Raw genomic sequence first — 24,813 nt, 5'->3', positions numbered from 1 at the left:
CGGTGGTTGCCCGGGAGATGGGGATGGCGGCCTGGCGAGTTGGTGGAGGCTCTTGAAGCCTCGGGCTGTGGTAGCAGCGGCCGCCTGGGTCCCCCTCGCCCGGCTCGGCCATGGCCAGCGTGCACGAGAGTCTCTACTTCAACCCTATGATGACCAACGGGGTGGTGCACGCCAACGTGTTCGGCATCAAGGACTGCGTCACCCCCTACAAGATGGCGCTGCTGGTGCTGCTCAGCGAGCTGGGCCGGGCCGGGGTCCAGCTCAGCCTGCTGGAGAGGCGGCGCCTCAACCGGCTGCTGCTGCCGCTGCTGCAGGTCGGGGGGGCAATGGGCCGCCTGAGGAGGGGGCAGGCGCTGGGTGGGGAAGGCGCTGTAGGGCTGGGACGGGGTCTTCCCCAGGTGGAAAGGGTTGGGCTGCCCCCAGTTAATAGGGGCTGCCTGGGGAGCGTTTGGACATCCCCAGTGCGGGGGCCGCGGGAGAAAGAGGCAGCAAGTGCTTCTAGAGCATGGACCTTCCTCACGGATCTAAGGGAAGGTGGGTGCCCCCAGACAAGGGAGGGTGGAGAGGGGCTGTCCCCCAATAAGGGCTGGGGTTGGGGATTCTGCTGCAGAAGAGAGTTCTCCCTGCGCCTCACCTGGGCAAGCGTGCGTTTGGTACTGGGCAAGAGGAATGCTGCTACTGTAATAAGGGTCGCTAAGAATTTTTGTGCCTGGGCTGTTATGTTTTTGTGATATTATGGAATCATAGAAGTTATCAAGTCCAGCCCCCTGTGCTGAGGCTGGACCAAGTAAACCTAGACCAGGGTTTCTCAAACTGGCAGTTGGGACCCCTCGGGGGTCACAAGGTTATTACGTGGCGGGTTTGCGAGTTGTCAGCCTCCACTCTAAACCCCGCTTTCCCTCCAGCATTATAATGGTAAAAAGAAAAGGAGTACTTGTGGCACCTTAGAGACTAACCAATTTATTTAAGCATAAGCTTTCGTGAGCTACAGCTCACTTCATCGGATGTGAGTTTGTGTGTGTGGTTTTTGGAGAGGGGTGGGGGGTGAGAAAACCGGGATTTGTGCTGGAAATGGCCCAACTTGATTATCATACGCACTGTAAAGAGAGTGGTCACTTTGGATGGGCTATTACCAGCAGGAGAGTGGGATGGGAGGAGGTATTGTTTCATGGTCTTTGTGTATATAATGTCTCTGCAGTTTCCACAGTATGCATCCGATGAAGTGAGCTGTAACTCACGAAAGCTTACGCTCAAATAAATTGGTTTGTCTCTAAGGTGCCACAAGTCCTCCTTTTCTTTTTGCGAATACAGACTAACATGGCTGTTACTCTGAAACCTGGTATTCCACAGCCTCCCTTGGAAGTCTATTCTAGAGCTTAACTATTTTCCAGATGTTCTTATAGGTAGAAAGCTTTTCCTAATCTTTATCTCTCTTGCTGTAGATTAAGCCATTACTACTTGTCCTGTCTCCAGTAGACATGGAGAAAATTGATCACAGCCCTTTTTATAACGGCCATTAACACGTATAGTGATGCAAAGCTGCTGTTTTTTCTGGGTCCAAATTGACTGTTTGGATTTCTAAAGTTGATTTATTATTTTGTATAGGGTCCTGATATGACATTGTCACGATTGCATAAGGCTATTGAAGAATCCTGTCCTAATTTAGCAAATTCTGTGCAAATAAGGTAATTTATTTGATTTATCCTTTGGCTGGGGACTGTATCCTGTTTCCCCAAAGAGATGGGGCCATGTCATCTAATTGCTTTTCCTTTTTATTAGCATCTGTGATTTTATATGATTGATTTAATCACTTTCTTTAAACTTTGGTAACAGAAACGTAACAGATATTTTAAACTTAGTTGATTTTTAGAGAATGTATTTCCTTGGAAACTAGAAAGGAAAAAAAAGACAGAAAGGAAGTGTAGCATACAGCGTATTTTTTCCTTACAGTAACTACCACTCAACCTATGCTTTTGATGATTTAATATGTTGTGATTTGGTGCATTGTACAGTTCTCCTTTCCACATAAAAAAGAAATCACATGCAATTTCTTTTTTTAAAGTGATCGGTGATCATTTTTCCAGATGTTCAAAAATTTAGAAACATTTTCGGTATAAGTGAACTAATAACCATTTGGTTCCATTTAGGTTTGTGTCTCATTCTTCCAACACCTGAAATAAGGAAGTTTTTTTTCATGTGAGATTTATTTTGGTGGTCAGGATTGGAAGGGAACATTTCTATAAACTTCTTTTCCTGTTTAGGATAAAACTGATGGCAGAAGGGGAGTTGAAAGACATGGAACAATTTTTTGATGACCTTTCAGATTCATTTACTGGGACAGAACCAGAAGTTCACAAAACAAGTGTAGTAGGTGAGTATTTTATATTCTTTCACTTTTGTCCTGGAAATCCATTCATAATACAGATTTTCTTTTTATATTTGAAAAACAATTACAAGCACACCACTTAGGACAAATACTCAGGCTTTTAATAAAACTGTATACAAAGAATGCATCTGTTCAAAAATGTTTCACATTGCAACACCATTAGCGGTTCTTATTGGTCTTAATAGGAGTTCTGTGATCAGATTACCTGTGGAATTGGGCCCTACGGTAAGCTTGACAATGCACCTGAGAGGCAGTGAGAATTATTGGGCCACTTTTATAGATTAGTATACTGAGGTGAAGTGAAATGCAAGTTGACACTCCCAGTTAGTGCTGGAACCAGGAATACTGACTTTCAGTCTCTGATCTAAAACTACTAGGCATCACAACTAGCTATCTTTCTCTGTGTTCAAATGTAACATATTTTCCTTGTATAGGTTTATTTCTGCGCCACATGATCTTGGCATACAACAAGCTTTCTTTCAGTCAGGTCTATAAACTTTACACTGCACTTCAACAGTACTATCAGAATGATGAGAAAAAAGCTGGAATTGATGAGACCGATATGGAGCTGACAAATACTGAAGAACTCGAAGGGAAAATGGAAAAAGAAGAACTCGATGTACCTCTAAGGTAATTTTTAATGATTTCCGTAAAGTCTTTCCACTTTCTAGAGAGTCTTCCACACTAATTGTATTAAAAATTCCTCTTTACATGTCAAAACAGGGATTCAAAACTTTGTCCAACCGAAGGCCACACTCGCATTAAAGAAGTATCCTACCTTTTGTTAATGTCACGATAAACCTTATGTGTGTGTTTATCACAGGTAACTAAGCAGGCACAGCCTTTGGGATTCTAACTCGGGTAGTAGAGCAGATTGTAACTGCTTTGATCTTCAGTGTGGAGGCGTAGCCTATATAGACTACAGGTTCCAGAAAGCAATTTTCAATAACTATGTATTTATTTAGATTAAAATAATAAAAAACCACTTATACAAGGTTCTAGGTGCTCTAACATATAATTAGTAGTACAACATAACTCCCAGCAGCATTAAAATGATAGATCAAATAGGAACTCAGCCAGCCACCTTAAAAAAACAAAACTAGAAAAACCAACCCCCCTTCATCATTCTTAGAAGCTAACCTCAGCCATCTCCAAAAACCCTATGGAATAGTTAACCTGGATGGAACATCTCATGCTCCTTTTGCGGTTCAATGACAAGACAGCACAAAGCTCTAAGCAAGCAAGCAAGCTGGTCTGCCAACGGACTTCTGCCTGTCAGCTTTCCACCCTCTCCTTTATTCTTTTTCTCTCCCCCCGCGCATTACATTCTCCAACAGATAAAAGGAATACACTGGCTTTGTTTAATATTCTTATTTACCAATTTCTATCTACCGCATTCCTTGCTCTTGGGCCTTGAGCCCAGTCCTGGGAGGCTTCTCACGGTTCATGTCATCTGGGCGAGATTCCAAGGTTCATGCCCTTGAGAGGAGCTGTGTGTGCACAGCTCCTGCACAACACTCTGGGTGTGCCCTGAATGTTGCCGAGTGCCTGAACCTTGTATGAATCCTACATCCCCTCCTTTTTTGTTTATTTGTGCTCGGCCATCTCATGATAGCCATCAATTTGCTTTTGCAAGCCAATTAACTCCCGGACAGACGAGGTCATAACTCGTGGAGCCTGCCAGGGCGGGTCTCGACAAAGCCTTAACAAAAAGGAAATACATTGCACACAGCAACAGCAAAAAATAAGCTTAAGAAGGTAAAGTGTAATTGGCCGGGCCCCAATTAGCCATGCTAGAGTACTGGGAAGAGAGGTTCGCGTAAGCAGCGAGCATCATCTCATTCCCAATTTCCTCAGGGTGATGACATACTGGAATAAGGCACGTACCTAACAATTTTTCAGCTGCTACAAAATCAGATAAACAAAAGTGGGTAACATTTGCTATTGAAGCCAACCTTTCCCATAGGTTATATGTCATTCGGGCCCGTAACGGAGGAAGCGCTCCCAAGCCAACCCCTACAGGAAATAGCAGGCACAAAAGGCATACAATCAATACAGAATTAGCAGTAATTTTGGGCGAGAATTGCCACAAGCAAAGTCTCAGGAGTCTCTGGCTGTTGGTTTGCTGCCAGTCTTCGTTGAGCCGCGGCAACCAATGCTTTTACTGCTCCCCAAGTCACGGGCTGGCTTCGGACGCTACGCCTCCTCCGTTTCCGTCCCGCCGTTGTCGACCCGGGAGGCACCGCATTCTCCTCCAAGGTCAGCTGAAACTCCGGTATGGGGTTCGATAGCCCCTGGTGCCACGCCATGCTGTTTCAGTGCCAGTCACACAGACCAGGCCGGAACCCACAACGGTCCTGCAGGGAGAGACACAGCAGCATGTCCCCGACCCCAAGTGATTAAAGGTACTGGGCCCAACCATTGCGGATCGGGCAGCTGACGGTAATAGACACGCGGTCTTTCCAGTACCTCGGACTTATGAAAATGCCAATCCGTGGGGGTCTGCTGAGCTGCGTTCAGCGTTAAATTATTTAAAGTAAACAAAAGGATATGCATTTGTTGCTGAATGTCTCCTAAGGTTCGGAGACGCAGCTCCCCTTGTTTTAATTGTTTGTTGAGCAAGGTTTTTAGCGTGCGATTTGCACGTTCAACAATAGCTTGGCCTGTGGAATTATAAGGGATCCCGTGTTTGAGACGGACGTCCCATTGGGCACAAAAGGTGGAGAGGGCTGTGGAGCAATAGGCTGGGGCATTATCCGTTTTTATCTGGCTCGGGCGACCCATAACAGCGAAACAGGCCAGCAAATGGTGAATAACTTTGGGAGTGGCTTCCCCACGCTGTGGGGTCACCCAGAGGAATCCCGAATAGGTATCAATGGAAACATGTAAAAACGAATAGGGGCGGAATTGTGGCACGTGAGTGACAACCATTTGCCACAGCTGATTCGCTGCGGTACCTCTGGGGTTAACGGCATAAGAAAAGGTAGGGGCAGCAGTGGCACAGTGGGGGCAGGAACAAACAATAGAACGTGCATGATCAGCAGGAATGTAAAACTGCCAGGCCAAAACAGAGGCAGACTGATGAAAAAAGAAATGGCTTTCGATGGGGTCAGAAAAAAGGGAATTTACCTGACCATGTAACGCGCGATCAGCGCACGCATTGCCTTCAGTGAGTAGCCCAGGCAGAGGGGTATGACTGCGAATATGAGCAACAAAATAAGGGAAATTACGAGTGGTGAGGAGATACTGTAAGGACAAAAACAGGCGAAGAAGGTCCGCATCGACCTGAGGGGTGATGAGGGCAAGGGGTAAATGATCAGTTACCTGATAAACATAATGTGTGTCCACGATCAAATTAAAGGGACAATCAGCAAAAAGTTGAAAGGCCAAAATAGCAGCAGCTAGTTCCAAGGACTAGTGAAGCTCTCCAAGCGCTATGCATGTATATGTTATTGTACAAGTGAATGAAGCGCTTTCAGCTTTTCGAGGGGGAGGGGCCACTGATCAATCCATACGGGCTCTAAGGATTGCCATACTAATGGTAATGCGGATAGCAAGGTGGGTGAGGGAGGATTTTGGGCCATTATATATTAATATCGAGGGTGGTGTCCAGCTTTACAAGTAAGTCACGGCCCCAAATATTGAGGTGGATAGGGAGTACAAAAGGGCGAACTGTAGCAAGGGCACGGCCTCCTGGTTTAGAGACCGTGACCCAAGACAAACTTTGGCGCCCGGGTTTGCTACCCCCGATTCCCCACAACTCTTTGGAAGGAACTGTTGGCCAACTGACCGGCCACTCCGGATCGCGAGTCACCGTAACGTCAGCTCCAGTGTCCACCAGCCCTGTAAAAGGAACATTATTTAAGAGAAGTGTTCCCTCGAAACCTCAGTTGTGGACCGACATTGTTAGAGCAACAAGTGGAGAGGACATGTTGTGAGACGGCAACTGAGACAGCGTCGATCCAAAGCCGTTCCTGCCCCGGGCTCAATCCTCTGCGGCTGGCACCTGATAGGGGACTAAAATCAATTGCGCAATTGACCGTCCATGCGGGAGTGACTGCGGAAGATGGGTTCACACCTGAACCTTAATAACGTCGGTGTAATCGGCGTCAGTGACCCCTGGGATGACAAAAAAACCCTGTTTCCCAGCGTGTGAGCGAGGGAGAACCAGACCCACAAATCCGGCAGGGAGAGGTGCCGTCACTTGTGTAGGTATGGCGCAAACCTCCCCCGGCAACTGAAAATCAGCGTCCTCCTGCATAATCAAATCAAGCCCTGCACTTCCAGCAGTCGCCGTCCTCATGGAATCTATGGATTTTAAGGCAGAGGAACACTTGTCTGAGTGGGAAACACCCCCGTTTGGCCCTGGGTTCGGGGGAGACCCGTCGTGCAGTTTCCCGACCCGCTACGACACTGATTAGCCCAGTGATAGCCCTTCCGACACTTGGGGCACTTCTTTGAGGGGCGGGCGGGCGCCATCGATGAGCGGCTCTCCCGCTGAAAGTGACCCTCCTTACCGCAGCAGTAACAACGCTTCCCCTCCTTACCGCTTTTTCTGCAAGGTGGCGGCCAGAATCCCAGCTTTGTGTGCCGATGATTTGACACGCCTGCAGCATGTCTGACAGCTCTAGAATTCCAGAGGCTTGTGCCGCCTGGAGAGCACGGCAGCAATCCTCATTCGCATTTTCAACCGCCATTTTTAACAGGATCTCCTGAGCTGCTGCAGGGCTATCCACCTGTCGGAGGATAGCCTCCTGCAATCTGTTGGTAAAATCCATAAAGGACTCTGATGCACCCTGACGGATACTGGCAAAGCTTTTGGTAGGCTTGCCTGAATCCGGGACCTTCCGGAAAGCATGCTGGGCGCAGGTGGAAATAATGGGGAAGATGGCCTGAGGGAGTTGAGACTGCATCTGAACGGTAGCAAACTGGCCCTCCCTTGCCAAGTGCTCATAAATGATACCTTGCTCTCTATATACCCGGGCTTAGCGTTCCGCCATCTGCCGATACTCACTAATCCAAATAACATACTGACTGGGCGTCAGCATCATGCGCAACAGCGCCTTCCAATCTTCAGGGATCAGGGTGTACCCAGTAGCTAGCCCTTCGGCCTGACTACCACGTATGTACGCGGTCTCACTGAAGTCACGAATCGCTTTCTTTACCTCTCTGATCACCGAGTAAGGCAAACTGACCCAGTTTGCAACCTGGTTGCCCTGGCCATCATCCTGCCAGGTCACCGGACAAACTGAGACCAGATCAGCCAGCTCCTCTGCTGTAATATCTGAGCGAGTCTTTGCTGCGTGAACCATTTGTTGCACCAGCGAAAGCCCCTGAGCAGATGCAGACGACCCCCCAGGGGGCCCCGGAGCATGGGGCCCCATGGGGGGATGGTAATCACACACCGGCTCCGGTGGGGAAGGCAAGGGAGGCGGTGGTAATCGAGGCACTGGGGGCGAAGCAGGGGGAGGGATGGTTGCAGGAGCGGACGGGGCTGGCGGGATCGGCAGCCCCTCTGTTGGCGTGGGAGAGGGCCTTTCCGAGGCGACACGCTGTGTTGCATCGCCAGGAGGGGGGATGGCTGCAGGAGCGGACGGGAATGGCGAGATCACCAGCCTCGCGAGGGTGGGCCTGTCTGAGGCGACACGCTGTATCGCGTCGCGGCAGAGGTGCCAGGCATGTAAAGCCTGCACGGGCACCCGAGGCTCTTTGTGCAATGTCTGGCCCAACCGCTCCCAGTCCGCTAGTTTAAGGGTTCTGGCTTCAGGGTACCACGGGCACTGGGCATTCACCTCCTGTAGCAGGAGAGTGAGTTCTCGAGTGGGGCAATCATGCTGAGCCTTACGCAGCAAATACTGTAGCTCATTGCGGTGTTGCACTTGCAAAGCAGAGAGGGAGCTTCCCATACTTACCACGACGAAAAATACTCACCGGGATCCGCAAAGCGGATGAGTGACACGTCTGAAACCCTTGCCAGGCGAGGTGAGTGCTGAGGGCCCCACGTTTGGGCGCCAGTTGTTGTGGTTCAATGACAAGACAACACAAAGCTTTAAGCAAGCTGGTCTGCCAACGGACTTCTGCCTGTCAGCTTTCCACCCTCTCCTTTATTCTTTTTCTCTCCCCCTGCGCCTTACATTCTCCAACAGATAAAAGGAATACACTGGCTTTGTTTAACATTCTTATTTACCAATTTCTATCTACCGCATTCCTTGCTCTCGGCCCTTGAGCCCAGTCCTGGGAGGCGTCCCACGGTTCATGTCATCTGGGCAAGATTCCAAGGTTCATGCCCTTGAGAGGAGCTGTGTGTGCACAGCTCCTGCACAACACTCCGGGTGTGCCCTAAATGTTGCCGAGTGCCTGAACCTTGTATGAATCCTACAATGCTCCAACTATTTTTATTGTAAGGTGGCTTGCTTTATATTATGGCACAAAAGGAGGTGGATGGGAATTCGATACTGCACTCTCATCTTTCTACAATGGCACCGTTCATTAATGGTGAATTCAAATTCATATGAAGAGGATGGGTCATGGTCAGTTTTTGCAGAGAGCAAGATAAACTTTTTTTTTATATATATTTTTGTGCTGAGATGGCCACTCAGTTTCTTTGGTGCCACCATGTGGCAGCGTTTCTGAACTGCAACTCTAAAATCTGCAATAATTCTATTTTCAATTAAGTATAGTACCACTGTATAAGATGGCGGTGCCACTTTCTCTCCCTTCTCTTAGCACTTCTGATTTTGTATGTCCCCTCTTAATACTATTATTAACGCTAACAATGAAGATTTTGATGTAGTAAAAGTGACTTTTTTCAACATAATCTTTAAATAAAAGTAGTTTTCATATACACATTGTGTTTTCAGCAGTTGGACTTTTCTGTGTCCTTGAGCTTTTCTGTGCTTTCCTGAAGGCAGGGAATCTATCTAATTGTTCTCAGAGTTTTACTTTTTGTTGTTTTTTTCTGTTTTCCCATTGAACAAAGTTCTGTTTCTAGCAAAGCAGTTGCTTTTTGGAGCTAATCTTGCTATGCACAGTGCCATGATCCTATTTGTGATCAGCTTTCTTGAGATGATCATGAACACTGCTCACGTTGCTCATAGTCTCTGCTGACTGAAGATTAAAATTCAGACATGGTCTCTTTACCAGTTGAGACATCAAGGTGGTATGTCTGTTTTTCTTCAGACATATTTGTATACTGTATTTAGTTTTTGTCTATTAAAACCTAATAATTGTGTGTCTGACTACTGTATTGTGGCTTCCATGTGCCAGGTTTTATTCTTTTATTAAAGTTTAATCTCTGTACTCCTGGTTACTTTTCACACTTGCAGTTGAGCACTGATGATGTACCATAATACTTTATAAACTAAAATTGTGTGTGTGTGTGGCCTCTGATAAAATGTAATTATTTTTGTATCTCCCTCCAATGTTCCTATTTTATTATAGCTACAGTATAAGCTACACAGCAGTAGCCTTCTGATTCTTTTTCACTGCTTTTATTTTCTAACCATTGTTTGTTTAACAGGGAAGAAGAAATATCTTGTAGTGGGCCTCTCTCCCAGAAGCAAGCAGAATATTTTCTTTCTCAGCAGGTATGTTAATTCTGAATAGCGCTGGGCAATAATTCATAATGTAAATGTCACCTCTGTGTTTTATGAATGATCCACAAACGTCACACTTTCTTGGATAAATTAGAAATTATTTTGTTGAATAATTCTCGGTTTGTATCTCGTGTGTGAATAATTCATTGTGAGTACTTGATATTCAAACTGTTTTAACTAGACACATAAGTCGTGGAATGAGTGTTTCAGAATCAGGTTTCCAATGGAAATATTTGTAGTTTATACTTTCCAATTGGTTTCTCCAAAATATGTTTAAAATTTCCTGTTTCATTGATCATTCCTGCAAGTAAATATATGCAGAGAAACTAAACACACACAGAGCACAATCAGACCTCTGGAGCATGGTAGCAATATTAAATATATACAATAGCATAAAGTACTTCTTATACATTTGAAAGTCTCTAAGTAATTGTTAAATGCTACTGGTCTCTTTAATTCTACATCTAGTGTACAATTTTTGTGTACACTCTTGCTGCTGTGCTGTTATATAAATTTATGAATTTAACTACAGTGGTATATTTTCACTTCATTCTAGATTTTTAACTAATTCATTATATAGTAATCATGCATGTATATAGAAGTCACCTCTTCAAATAAAATGACAATATTATGGAGCAAGAGAAATCGGAATGTTCAGTGATTTTTCCTGAGATTTGGAGTCTTGTGATCACATATGATTGCTATAGTAACTGGAATTTTTTTTGAGTTTCCCATTTATCAGTATTCTTCCCAAAGCAAATAAACGAATCGTTTTTGTATAGCTACCTGAATTTTTTTGTGAGCAGTCAGGTATAAATTTAAGTCAGAAGTCCAATATAATGAATCTCCAAAGAGAGAGACTTGAAGAAATCTCTATCTTAAACTGTTTTTTCCATGTTAGTCAAAGCGATTGTGGTCTCTAAATGTGAGTACTACAATTTAATTGAGAGTAAAATCGCCATTTGCAATATTTAAACATGATAGCAGACACAACCCTTATGAAATTTTATGTAATTGAAGCTATACAGATAATAAATTGACTAGCATCTATTTATATAATGTTCTACCACTCCATTCCTAGTTACTTAACAACTATTTGCCCTTTTATTCTAGGCTTCTTTATTAAAGAATGACGAGACAAAAGCTCTTACTCCAGCATTTTTACAAAAGGAATTGAACAATTTGCTGAAGTTTAATCCAGACTTTGCTGAGGCAGTAAGTGTCTTTCCGCCTCAACCCAACATGCTCATGGGGCAGTTCTTCCTATTTCTAAAATACAATTTATTTTGTATAATTTGTAGTGTACACTGAAATACAAAACATTTGTAGGTATCTGTATTATCTCTGTGTATGTTAATATAGTATTTTAGGATGGGACTCCTTCTACAGACACAGAGAGCATAATTCAGTTAGGAACTTACACGTGTCCAACTTCAAGCACAAGTTCCATTGACTTGAGTGGTGCTACTCTAGTGCAAAAAGTTAGGCATGTGTTTAAGTTCCTTTTTGAAATGGGGCCTGAGACTTACTTGTCTTTCTGACATTAAGTTGTCGTGCGTAACATGAAACAGTTTACACTCCTAAACGCTGTGAATATAAGAAATGTACCAGTGATCAGTACTAGATGGAGTGTACACTGGCTATTAATTTCAGGTCTGGTTATTAAAAAGTCTGAATTCTGAAAGCGAAATGTTTGACAGAATAATGTCAGTCATGGGCCTGTACTACATGTTTTGGGCCTGATCCTGTAGCCCTTACCCATGTGAGCAGTCTCACATGAGTAAGAGCTGTAGGTTCATACCTTGTAGATAGACATCTTGCCTCAGGACCACTGACTGGTGGGGAGATGTTGAAAATATTAGCTGTGATGAGCAAGCCTTTCCTTGTTCCATTTTGGAGCAGGGCCATTTGATATAAAGGAAACATGGTCAGCTTTATTCCAGTAGTTCTGAACTGTATAAATCGTGTAGTTTGCATTGATGTTTCCTGCTAAACACACACTCATTCATAGACGATCCTACTGCCACCTTTCTCAGTAAGAAGATACAAAATCTAAAAATTGTGTTACCAATTCTGTTTTAATTAAAGCTGATTCTGCTTTAAATTTTAGCATTATTTAAGCTACTTAAATAGTCTTAGAGTACAAGATGTCTTCAGTTCAACGCACAGCCTCCTTCACTATTTTGACCGTTTGATTCTCACTGGAGCAGAAAGCAAAAGCAATGGAGATGAAGGTTATGGCCGAAGTCTGAGATACGCTGCTCTTAATCTAGCTGCACTGCATTGTCGGTTTGGCCATTAGTAAGTTAATACATCTTGCTGCATAGTTAAGAAACACAAGTTGCTACATCTCTTATACTGAACAGATAGACCTTGTGCTGCTATTGTTTTCTGAAAGTTACATAAGGAGAGGAGGAGGAGGAGGACTCTGTGTAGTTGGGGAGCAAGCACAGATGGGCTGTGATTATACCCGTCCTTGAATCTTGATTTGATTTTAACATCCTTTTGGTCCTCCTGTTGGCTGAACCATTTGGAATATACTAAGCTTTGAGGTTCTTTTTATGTCCAATTATAACAGTTTCCCAGGGAATTAGATCTTTACCTGCTGCACTCCCACGACCACATGGGGTCAGAAGGTGTGAGTGCTTGCTTATAACTGATACATGTTCAGGAGCAACTGTAGCTGCCAACCTATTACTCTCACAGTGATAATGATCAGATGAGTTGGAGAGTATACTTTGCAGGTGTTGGTTTTTTTTGTTGTTGTTTAATAACCTCTTGGTAGAGGGGGGTATTATTGTTTTCAGTGCTGTAAATGTGCATGGTGTTCCACATACACATGAGAGAGGTCCCTCCCCACAAAGAAACTTGTAATTTAGGCCTGCATACATTGCCACCTGACTGGACAAATCACAGTTGGTAGTGATGGGAGGTGGGTCTGGAAGATTATGAGTATAAACACTTTCTACCTAGGCAGGTATTTTATATGGCACTCATCAGAATAATATCAGAGCATATTTGAACATATACATGTGCTTTAAGGCCCAGTAATGGGTTACAATTAATTTCTCATGAACTGTAGAGGCTAACAAAAAAGTGGATATGAGGAAATACTCTCATCTGAACTGTTTAATTGGAGTTCGCTTCTAAGTGGGATATGTATCCTTTAGATCAGCATATGTTTGAGACTTCATAATACTACTTGTCATTGTTAACAGACTATTAATGTGCTCTATCTTTGATTTGTTGATAGTCGGCAAGCTGAGCTTGCTCTCCAGGAAGCCATCAGAATTGCACAGGAGTCCAATGATCACGTTTGCTTGCAGCATTGCTTGGTAAGGCAGCCATGCTTGGGGTGGGGGGAGAGGAATACATTGCCTTTGTCTTAACCATCTGTCTCTCGACTCAATTAGACTTTTGTTGCATTTGCTGTAGCTATGTCAAGTGTTTGGTAGTAGTTTAAATATTATTTCCCTGCCTCAGGATGACTTTTTTTTGGTACTTTATTTCTTCAGTAAATATCAAGGAGCTGTCCTGAGGTTTGGGGGTTTTTTTAGTTGTGCAACTCTGCTTGATTTTAGTGGGGGGTCATGCATTTAAACCCATACACAATGCTTTGAATATTTTAGTCTTTGCACTTTTAAGAACTTTGTTCAAGATAATTTTTAAAAACCCTTTTTCCAGTATCCCTCTGCTCTCCTGAGAGTGAGCATAAAAGGCTCTCAGCCAATGGAAAGAGGAAAAGGGCAAAGATTTTAGTCTCGCTCTCCTTTCTGGCAGCTTCTTTTTCAGTTCTTTCCTGTCCATAATAGACTAATAGAGTGTTATAGTGATTTTTTTTATTTACAACCTAGAGAGCACTCAGCAGAGGTCCCTGTCTAAATCTATGCAGTGTAAATAGTGCTCTTGCTAAGAGGGGTGATCCACCTGATGAAGATGCCTAGTCTATGGCAGTTTCTTTGCCTCCCAAACACACTGCAGCATTATGGCACAGTTTTAAGCTCGGCTTTTTGGCTCAGAAAGTTTCAAGCACTTTGTTGTATTCAATCCATGGGAGGAGAAAGAAGAGCTCCTGTTGTCCACTTGATATGAAGAAGGGTTAACATATCTATCTGAAGGGAGCTCTCGAAGTGACACAGGTCACCTGTTTCTCCTTGGGGAAGCAGAGCAGGTTCTAAGGCTTCAGTGTCTTGTTGGTTTTGAGACTGTATTGAGGAAACTTGTACGTCCAGGGTGAAAAACACCACTTTCTAGCAAGGCTCATTCCATGAGAGTGAGTCTGTCTCTTGGGCTGAGAGAGGATATTATCCCAGAAGTCCTGTGTAAGGTAGCCATATGGGTGCCTTGCATAACTTTCTATACCATTCCAGACTTGAGATGGAAGCCTCCTGGGCTGCTGCCTTCTGTAGGAGGGACTTTGATTCAAAAGTCAATTGTGTTTTGTTTTGTTTTAAGTTACCACACAAGTTTTTGTGTGTGTGTGTCTCTCTCTCGTTGCACAAACATATGTTACATCATGCCTTTGCAATGATGTTTTTATCTTGTTCCCAAACCAGAGTTGGCTGTACATTTTGGAGCAGAAGAGATCAGATAGCTGTGTCCTGTTAGAACACTCTGTGAAAAAAGCTGTACATTTTGGATTGCCAGTAAGTCTCTCATCCCTTAACTCTATTCAAGGAGAAGGGGGGGTGTGCACTCACATATAGTGTATGATCTGTAGCTTTTCTTTTTGCTGATCTTAGGAATCTATATAGCTGAGATTTAACCCAATCTATTTTAGATTTCAAAATCTGCCTCTTTCGTTCTATCTGTCTTTCTTTCTTCTTAACATAATTAAATTAAAAACCACAATGGATTTGCTTCCATAGGGATCTTCGGCTTTCACCCTGTCCCAGCTGCTGGGTCTTGCAGGGCAGCCCTCTCTCAGCAATTCTTATGCCAGCTTCCTCCACGTCTCCTGGCTGTTAGAATGTGTTTATCTCTCTCTCTCTCTCTCTCTCTCGTTTTTCTGTTTGAGATAAAAGAACGAGCTGCAGTAGAAGGAATAGTGTAGCTCACATGGGGGAGACTGAGAGCAGACGTTAGATTATTTAGAGAGAGGGCTACTTTGTGACGCCCAAGAACCAATAGAGAACCCAGCCACTAGATTGCTGGGGATGAGGAAGTAGAAGTCATGGGGGAAACTGGGTTGCAGTGAGGAGTCAGGTGGGGTGCATATGACAAAGGAGTGGGAACTAATTGTGTAGACGGTGTATCAGCCATGGAAGGTGGAAATTGTATTTTTTTTTTTTTTTGAGGGAGTGGCGAGGGAAAAGCAGAAACCTGTGTGTGTGCGCATGCATGCACGCACGCACACAAGTGTGCATGTGAGTACTTTTCACTGGAGTGACTCGAATATAACCAGCTGCAGGTCTGTGGGGTGGGAAACTACAGATTCCCTTTCCGTCCCTTTACAAGGTGGTGTTAACTGCGTATATGAAGAAATCTCTGTAATGGCATTTTGTTATCTATATTGAATAATAACTTGCTTTTTTAGGTGGGAATTTTGATAGTTTGTGCTTCCTACTTAGTTGTAGCATGTATATGTTTAATATGTTTGTTTTGATTTTCCTCTCCATAGTATCTAGCTTCCCTGGGAATACAGTCCTTGGTTCAGCAAAGAGCTTTTGCAGGAAAGACCGCTAATAAGCTAATGGATGCCTTAAAGGACTCTGATCTGTTGCACTGGAAACATAGCTTGTCAGAGCTTATTGATATTAGTATAGCACAGAAAACTGCCATTTGGAGACTATATGGTCGCAGGTATTTTCTCTCATCAAACTCAGATTTGTTTCTTATATATGTTTTAAATGTTTCAAGCAATGCCTTTACCATCAGTCATACAAGTGCACAAGCGACTGCATCTGTTTAATGTGCTGAAACCAAGTATATAGGCTATTACTCAGGCGAGGTTGGGGGAATTGTTTTGTTTTCCTAGTTCAGCTCGTTTAAAACACAGTCTGGAGGAACAACGAGGAGTCTGGTGGCACCTTAAAGACTAACAGATTTATTTGCACAGAAGAAGTGGGTTTTTTACCCACGAAAGCTTATGCCCAAATAAATCCCTTAGTCTTTAAGGTGCCACCGGCTCCTCGTTGTTTTTGTGGATGCAGACTAATACGGCTACCTCTCTGGTACAGTCTGGAGGAGATATTTTAGTCTCAATGTTATATCTGTAAATAGAACAAAGTTTTAATGTCTCTATTTACCCATCCTCAACATCACCTTATAGAAACTATGTTCAGGTCTTAGCTGGGTTGATGCCTTGTTCGTGAGCACTCGATATGCTGGCCCAGTGGGGAGGTCCTGGTAGCAGTTACTTACAACAAAAAGGGGAAACTGTAAAGCTAGAAGCCCAGAGAAGCAGTCTGTGTCAATTTATCATGACTTTGGAGTGTAGATTAAAAATCTCTGATGTTTGTTGCCTGAAAGTAAATGAAGCTCTTCTCACTGTAGCACCATGGCACTTCAGCAAGCCCAGATGTTGCTGAGCATGAACAGTCTAGAAGCTGTAAATGTGGGTGTTCAGCAGAATAACACAGAATCTTTTGCTGTAGTATTGTGTCACCTGGCTGAGCTACATGCAGAACAGGTGAGGCTTACATTGAGTTGCACAAAAAATCACGTGAGTGGGGAAGAATCAAAGATCTGTGATTAAAAAGTGGCTTTTATTGATGAACTGTGTGCATGTGTGGTTCTGATCAACATTTTTGGCAGGTGAGGGAAATTTAGCTTTTCTTCTTAACAGCTGTTTATGTCTAAGAGTACAGGGATGAAATTAAGGAAAGGAAAATAGTGCTTACACTATTACTTGCTCATCATACTCCTGTTCTTGTGTGGTAGGGATGTTTTGCCGCTGCTTCAGAAATACTGAAACATTTAAAAGAGAGATTCCCTCCCAGTAGTCAGCATGCACAGGTAACGTGTGGCTTTTATTGCATAGAGAAAATACACATTCACATGACATTTTAACCAGAGTTATATGTTGGGGATAAGATCTGATTTTCAGTGCATCTTAATTCCACTGTATCTGTATAAAATGTGTTTTCATTAGATAATCTGAATTGGCTTCATGTAAATCTTGTCACTAGTGGGAAACCTAAAAAATTTTGCACAAAGACGCAAGCCATGAAAACATTATGTACCACAGTTTGAAACTTGAGAAAGTTATCTCACTAGTGCCTCAGAGTGAAGAGCTATTTGTATTTTCCTTCCATGCCCTCTGTTCCTTCTGTGCAGCTTAGCTGTAATGCTAGCTACATCATATTTACCTCCCTCACAGGGGATTATCAGGATTAAATATTTGTAAAGTGCCTTGAAGTTCAAAGTGCTATACAAGTACTCTGAGCTAAGAGAAGAGGCTGTGATCTGTGTGGAACTGGGAAACACCCTAATGGGGTAAATCTGTAGGACAGCATCTACATCATTTTAAGGCTTTCTAGATCCAACAAACTTATTTTTTCCAATCTTTCTTTTTCTGCGTTACAAAGGGAGTCAAACTGCCGCAAAACAAGTATTCAGGACATAATTAGAGGAAAGAGTTTTATTTTAAATGTGATCCTGTAAGCTCTGTTGCGGTTCTTTTGCATATTTCTTTAGTAGACCTACGCATTTCTGCTGAAGGTGTTTATTGATACAATGAAGGTGTTTATTGATACAATGTGTTACATCCAACAAACTTGGACAACTTCTTTAATAAACAGGAATATAGTCAGTTATGTCTGTAAATAGCGTGCTTTAATATTAGGGCTGTCAGGTGATTAAAATATTTGTGCGATTTAAACAATAATAGAATATCATTTATTTCAATACTTGTGGATGTTTCTACATCTTGAAATATATTGATTTCAATTACAACACAATACAGAGTGTAGTGTTCACTTTATATTTATTTTTATTACAAGTATTTGCACTGTGTAAAACAAAAGAAATATTTTTCAATTCACCTAATACAAGTACAGTAGTGCAATCTCTTTATCATGAAAGTTGAACTTACAAATGTAGAATTATGTACAAAAAACTGCATTCAAAAACAAAATAATGTAAAACTTCAGAGCCTACAAGTCCACTCAGTCCTACTTATTGTTCACCTATTTGCTCGGACAAACAAGTTTGTTTACATTTGCAGGAGATAATGCTGCCTGCTTCTTGTTTACAATGTCATCTGAAAATGAGATGAGGCATTCACATGGCACTGTTGTAGCTGGCATTGCATGATATTTACGTGCCAGGTGCGCTAAAGATTCATATGTCCCTTCATGCTTCAACCACCATTCCAGGGGTCATGCGTTCATGCTGATGACGGGTTCTGCTCAATGATAATCCAAAGTAGTGCGGACTGATGCATGTTTGTTTTCATTATCTGAATCAGATGTCACCGGCAGAAGGTTGATTTTCTTTTTTTGGTGGTTCGGCTTCTGTAGTTTCCACATCGGAGTGTGACTTCTGAAAAACATGCTCCACACCTCGTCCCTCTCAGATTTTTGGAAGGTTCTAAAACCTTGGGTTGAGTGCTATAGCTATTTTTACAAATCTCACATTGGTACCTTCTTTGCATTTTGTGAAATCTTCAGTGAAAGTGTTCTTAAAATGAACATGCGCTGGGTCATCATCCGAGACTGCTATAATATGAAATATATGGCAGAATGCAGATAAAACAGCAGGGGACTAGAATTCTCCCCCAAGGAGTTCAGTCACAAATTTAATTACTGCATTATTTTTTAACAAGCATCATCAGCATGGGAGCATGTTCTCTGGAATGGTGGCCAAAGCATGAAGGGGCATATGAATGTTTAGCATACCTGGCACATAAATACCTTGCAATGCCAGCTACAAAAGTGCCATGCAAATGTCTGTTCTCGCTTTCTGGTGACATTGTAAATAAGAAGCAGGCAGCATTATTGCCTGTAAATGTAAACAAACTTTGTCTGAGTGATTGGCTGAACGAGAAGTAGGACTGAGTAGACTTGTAGGCGCTAAAAGGTTTACATAGTTTTGTTCTTTAATGCAGTTATGTAACCAAAAAAAATCTACATTTGTAAGTTGCACTTTCATGACAGAGTTTGCACTACAGTACTTGTAAGAGGTGAATTGAAAAATACTATTTCTTTTATCATTTTTACAGTGCAAATATTTGTAATAAAAAATAATATACACTTCGATTTCAATTACAACACAGAATACAATATATATATGAAAATGTAGAAAAATGGCCAAACTATTTAATAAATTTCAATTGGTATTCTATTGTTTAACAGTGTGATTAAAACTGCGATTAATTGCGATTAAATTTTTTGATCGCAATTAATTTGTTTGAGTTAATCTCATGAGCTAACTGCAATTGGCAGCCCTATTTAATATCTGTTGATTTAACTTTGGATCGCAAAATGAACATTCAGCATTTCTCCTTAAAACTTATTTCTGTACACTCTTGGTTTAGCTGTGGATGCTGTTTGATCAGAAAATACAGTTTGATAGAGCTATGAATGATGGCAAATACCATGTCGCCGATTCTTTTGTGGCAGGAATTACAGCACTTAATAGCATAGAAGGAGTGTACAGGTAAGAAACCATCAACCTACAGAAAAATCTTGCAATAATATCCCACTGAAATAAATAACCCACCTCCCTGGGGTTATTTTAATGGCTACAAAGCATTTACGCCCTAATTGTTAATAAATTTATTCTATGATTGCATTAATATATTTATTTTGAAATCTGTTCACTGTGGCTATCCCAAGAGTTGGGTGCAATACCTAATTTGTATAAAAAATTAGGAGACTTGGGGTCTATTCCTGGTTTTGCCATTGACCTACAGTGTGACCATGGGCAAGTTACTTCATTTCTGCCTGTTACCCCATCTGTAAAATAGAGGGAATACTTCCCTTCCCTTTATAAAGTGCTTTGAGATCTGTGGATGAAAAGGGCTATCTAAAAGTTACATGTTATTAACAGAACATCCCCACCCAGGCCTTGGTTATATTTTTACACACTTGGGTAGAAAGCACTTTTACAGGGGTAGAAAGCACTTTTACAGGTGTAGAAGCTGAGTACACAAAACACTAGCGTGCTTTTCCATTGCATCCAAGTGAAGGATTGAGTCTAAAATATTAACATCTGGTAATGGAATTCTTTTTATTGTAGAAAAGCCATTGTATTGAAAGCTCAGAATCAAATGTCAGAGGCGCACAAACTTTTGCAGAAACTGTTGATCCACTGCCAAAATATAAAAAACACTGAGATGGTGATTAGGTAAGAACAGTTAATTTCTAGAGACTTCCTTGAATATTAAAGCTACTTTACACTAATTAACATCAATAGTCACAATCTGTTCTGTACTTCTTCACTAATTTGTAGTTTATCCACCGTTTGGATAAGAGACTATTCTGATTTATTAAATGTAGTATAGAAGAATTATTAAATGTAAAACTTTGGGTGGTGATAAAATGAAGCATTACCGTGGCAATACAAATGTGCTTTCATTTGCTGAGCTAAATGAACTTGCTGGTACCAACACTTTTAAAAGTCATTTGGAATGGCCCCTAAGTACACATGCTTGCACTCAGCAAGCTGAGTTTTAGCTCCGAAATGAAGTATGATAGGTAAACTTCCATCATCAAAGTGGACGTATGAATTGAATTCTTCATGGACAGTGTGAACATTCAACTTTCAGGTTGGGGCGGGGGGGGTTTACCTATGGCATGTGTGGGGTATGAGTGGTTTGTTTGCGGGGCGGAGGGGTTATAACAAAATTAAAAAATTGATATAAAGGATATTTTGAAGCTGAAATGTAGTAGTCTTTTCAAACTAAATTCAAAGTAGTTTCAAGTACTAAATCTGTCAAGGGTGGGTGTTTTGCAACCACAATTTCCTTTAATAAAAGAAAAAGGGGGGGGGGGGTTAATTCCCCTGTTGAGTGAAAGAGCCACACAAACCAACTGTGCCTAAAATAGACTTAGAGAGATTGTTTCTCTCTACTCTGTGTCATCATAATTTTCAGTGTTACTTTTCACAATAGTATTTTATTCATGGTAATTGGTGGAATCCATTTTAAGGATGAAATTCAAATGTATTGTGCATGTGGTATTGTAACTTATTAAGAATAAATGAGAGAGTACTATTAGGGATAAATAATTGACTTCCACTTACTTGTTCTCTGGAGGTTAGTGTGGTGGGGAAACACTTCAAAATTTTCAGCAAAACTGAGTCACTTTACTTTTTTTTTTTTTCCCTTCTTTTTGTTTAGTGTACTTCTGTCAATAGCAGAGCTTTACTGGAGATCTTCATGTCATACAATAGCACTGCCTGTCCTGCTTCAGGCTCTCGCTCTTTCTAGAGAATACCGTCTACAGTACTTGGCCTCTGAAACTGTTCTGAACTTGGCTTTTTCCCAGGTAAGTTTGATACATGTTTTCACAGGCTGCAAATCAAACATTTATGTTGTCAATCTGGATATCATTGCTATTGTTGTTAGATTTAAGAACATAACCCTGTCAGGGTTCAGTTATTGCTTTTAAAGAACGAAATGTATTTCAAAATGTGAAATCTTTCAAGGAAGTCTATAAAAACAATTGAATGTCATTGAGGCTTTTAGGTTCAGTATGTTATAAAATATGCAGTTATAAGTTGGCACTGCCTTCACTTTTCCAATTGGTATTTCTTATGCCATCTTGTTGGCTTTGCAGTAGCAGAACTTGTTGACATGAGCTGGGTTTAAAAGGAACACAGGTTAATGGAGTTCATTCATATTGCTTATTCTGGGCAGATGGGGATCCTGGTTGTCAACACTGTGCAGTGTCTGCCAGTCAATTCAGATTCCTACTGGCATTCCCCACCACCGTGCCTCATCTCTGCTAATGCGAACAGTTTAGAAGATTATGGAGAGAAGCTAAAAATCTTGTCTGGACTATCAGTTCCTTTTAAAACAGATGTGGCGTTCAAATGGCTTAGTTGGCCTCACCAGAAGTGGCTGCTATTTCCTGTGGGCACCAATTTCAGACCAGCAAAGTATGTTTCTCTTTCAGCTAATTCTTGGTATTCCTGAACAAGCACTGAATATTCTGCATACGGCGATAGAACCTATCTTGGCTCACGGGGCAGTACTGGATAAAGGCTGTGCCATGTTCTTGGTGGCCAAATGTCAGGTTGCTTCTGCAGCTTCGTACTCTCCACAAAAGAAGACAGAAGGTAGAGTGAAGAATAATTATGCACATTTATACTTCTCGACTTTTGAGCTCAATCCAATTTAGATATTTGAATTTTAATAGTACAAAGATATATCATCATCGGTAATAAAATAAAAACAAAAACAAGGGAGGTAGTGTTACCGAATGGGAAGATCGGGGGGGAGGGTCTGAATCTGGACTCACAATGTCACTGGGGCCAAAAGAACAATGTCCATCTTGAAAATGCTCAATATTTACAATAGTTATTGTTAATCTGCACACTTTATCATCCATACCTTGCAGCAAAGCTTGAATAGCAAAGGCTGTAGTTGTATGCCCATGTTGCCAAGACCATTATTTTTACAAAAGATGCAATAAAATATTTCTCCCACATCAGCAAGTATTTTATAAATTGCTAAAATCTGTGCTTTTAATTTGAAAAATTAATCCATAATGGGCCTCCCTAGAGTGGGATTGTACTGTTTATACGAACACAGTTTTAAATATTGAATTTCCTCACCATTTTGACAGCTCTGGAATTAGCTATCCTGAACCTAAATGAAGCCAAGACTTATTTTGCAAAAGTGGACTGCAAAGAGCAGCTCAGAGACGTTCTTTACTTTCAGGCCAGACTCTTCCACACCCTGGGCAAGACCCAAGAAAGAAACAAATGTGCCATGCTATTCCGTCAAGTGCACCAGGAGCTGCCTGCTCACGGTGTTCCGTTAATTAATGCCTTTAAGTGAAGTGTTTTAAAGCTGAAGCTTCCCTCTGCGTTTTCCTGCTGACCCCCCAGCCCCCTTTTTTAAATGTCTTCATTATGTTCAATCATCACTGCTTGGAAATAATTACAAATAAACTATGTTCTTCTGTTTAGAAAACTTTGTTTTTTGCTTGTAATGATTTGTGGAAAGTAGAAGTTTGCACACTTCTCATTTTATTCTTTAAATAAGTAGTCCTCTATTGTAGTCACAAAATAGGAATCAGATTTTTAAAGAAAATGCCTGTGTTGTTCACAGATTTAACGCTAGGACCAAAACTAAGAGGTATTGGCAGGAAAGGGTGTGGAGGGGGGAGGGGTAGTGATGCAAGAAATTCCTGTTGTAACAAATGAGATTTACACGCTGGTAAATGCAAACAGTATGGAGATATTAGAATAGAAATTACAGACAAAGGTTCTTTCTGCTAACTTAAAATAACTGACATTTCTTTGAATGTAGAATTACATTTAAAATGTGTCTTTGAGTTTAATCTGTCTGCAGGCACTATTTCTAGAGATATTAGCAGAAGGGAAAGAAATGGAATCCTATTGATGCAGGACCTTTGTCCCACTGCTTGCCCTTTCTGTTGTGCTAGACAGACATATATGTGCAAAGAATAGTAGGAAAAAGTAAAACATAGTAGATTCATTTTGGTGCAGTGAGGGAACCTATATCCACTTAAACAAGAGTTTTTATTGCAGATGCATTAATGAATGTGTTTCATGGGCACTGGTGTATGTGCACTTTACTCACTCCAATTTCTGTATCGATAAATGAGGACAACAGCTAACTTAAGGCTTAATTCACCTATCGTTGGATCCATCCTTAGAAGAAAACTTTTTAATTTTAAATGTTACTATATTGTGGGATTTCATACGCTTAGCTAGTGTGTGTGGGTGGGGTTGTGTTTACACACACACACACACATATAAAATATTGGGGGGCAGTCTGAGTCCAGGGGATAGAGATTCAGGAAATCTGAGTCCTGTTCTTGGCCTGTGGGGTAAGTAGTTTCACATCACTGTGCCTCCGTAGGATACTTTTTGCTCCTGTAAAGCACTTTGAGATCTACAGATGAAAAGTGCTAAATTAAGAGGTAGTTTATTGTTAACTGGTGCAAATAAGATGAAAACTAAATCTACTGACTTCAGCGGAGTTACTGTGATTTATTTGGTATAGATGAGATTTTAAGGGAGGCTGAATAAGTGTAGCTTAGTATTGCTTTAAACCTTTCTTTAGTTTACATCACGCTGTGGATGTTGGCAGATAACTCAGTGTTTCAACTCTAAAACAGTAGCTGCATTTGAGACCTCAGTGAAAAGTGACTCTGGTTCCACGCAGGAAGCTTTATAAGGACACCATTTTAAATAAAACCAGTGTTTTGGCCATTATTCAACCCCTCTGATGGGAAAGCACTTGAACTTCAATCCATAATCCTGTGAAATAGTCGACTCTAGAACACCTCCTAGCACTTACATTACAGTTGTAGGTCTGTCCAGCTTCTATAATGATAAAGGTTTCTTGTCAAAATAATAAATCTCAGTCATATAGTTAATATTGATCTGGAAAATGGACTGATGTTGAAGTGTAGAACCTTGAAGTGATGCCTTTGAAGAGGTCTGAAAGCAAAACACAAGGTGTGAGGCGATGCTGTGTTCGCTCCGTGTGGGGGATGTGTCTCTGAAGCTTGCCTGCTTTTCTCACTTTGTGAGATGGTCCAGTTAATCTGATCTCTACAGTTTGAAAACAAAGTTACCATGGTGTGAAATAGGAGTGGGTTTGGCAAGAAAGACGTCATTGTTAGAACTAACAAAGCAGGGGATCTCACTGCAAAGGTTGGTACTAGATTTGGCAATGACATGCAGATG

General features: G+C 41.7%; 1 protein-coding gene across 3 annotated transcripts; it reads left to right on the top strand.

Moving 5' to 3' along the window:
- ANAPC5 (anaphase promoting complex subunit 5) lies at positions 1-23,065 on the top strand. 3 transcript variants are annotated; one of them, XM_077834901.1, is made up of 17 exons: positions 1-314; positions 1,606-1,685; positions 2,262-2,371; positions 2,821-3,016; positions 9,906-9,972; positions 11,095-11,196; positions 12,092-12,282; positions 13,235-13,316; positions 14,538-14,627; positions 15,602-15,783; positions 16,477-16,612; positions 16,864-16,938; positions 19,460-19,581; positions 20,164-20,271; positions 21,266-21,413; positions 22,044-22,206; positions 22,716-23,065. In XM_077834901.1, exons 1-17 carry the CDS (start codon positions 111-113, stop codon positions 22,928-22,930), a joined length of 2,271 nt encoding a protein of 756 aa, XP_077691027.1. In that variant the 5' UTR covers positions 1-110; the 3' UTR covers positions 22,931-23,065. The 3 variants fall into 3 exon arrangements, with proteins under 3 accessions (XP_077691027.1, XP_077691028.1, XP_077691029.1); XM_077834902.1 differs by lacking the exon at positions 16,864-16,938; XM_077834903.1 differs by lacking the exon at positions 22,716-23,065 and having other exon boundaries at positions 21,785-22,199.
- The last annotated feature ends 1,748 nt before the right edge of the window (positions 23,066-24,813 follow it).

The sequence above is a fragment of the Eretmochelys imbricata genome, chromosome 15 (assembly GCF_965152235.1).
Source record: "Eretmochelys imbricata isolate rEreImb1 chromosome 15, rEreImb1.hap1, whole genome shotgun sequence".
Classification (NCBI taxonomy): Eukaryota; Metazoa; Chordata; order Testudines; family Cheloniidae; genus Eretmochelys; species Eretmochelys imbricata.
The sequence above is the reverse complement of the archived record's forward strand: the minus strand, read 5'-3'. Positions and strand labels throughout refer to the sequence as shown.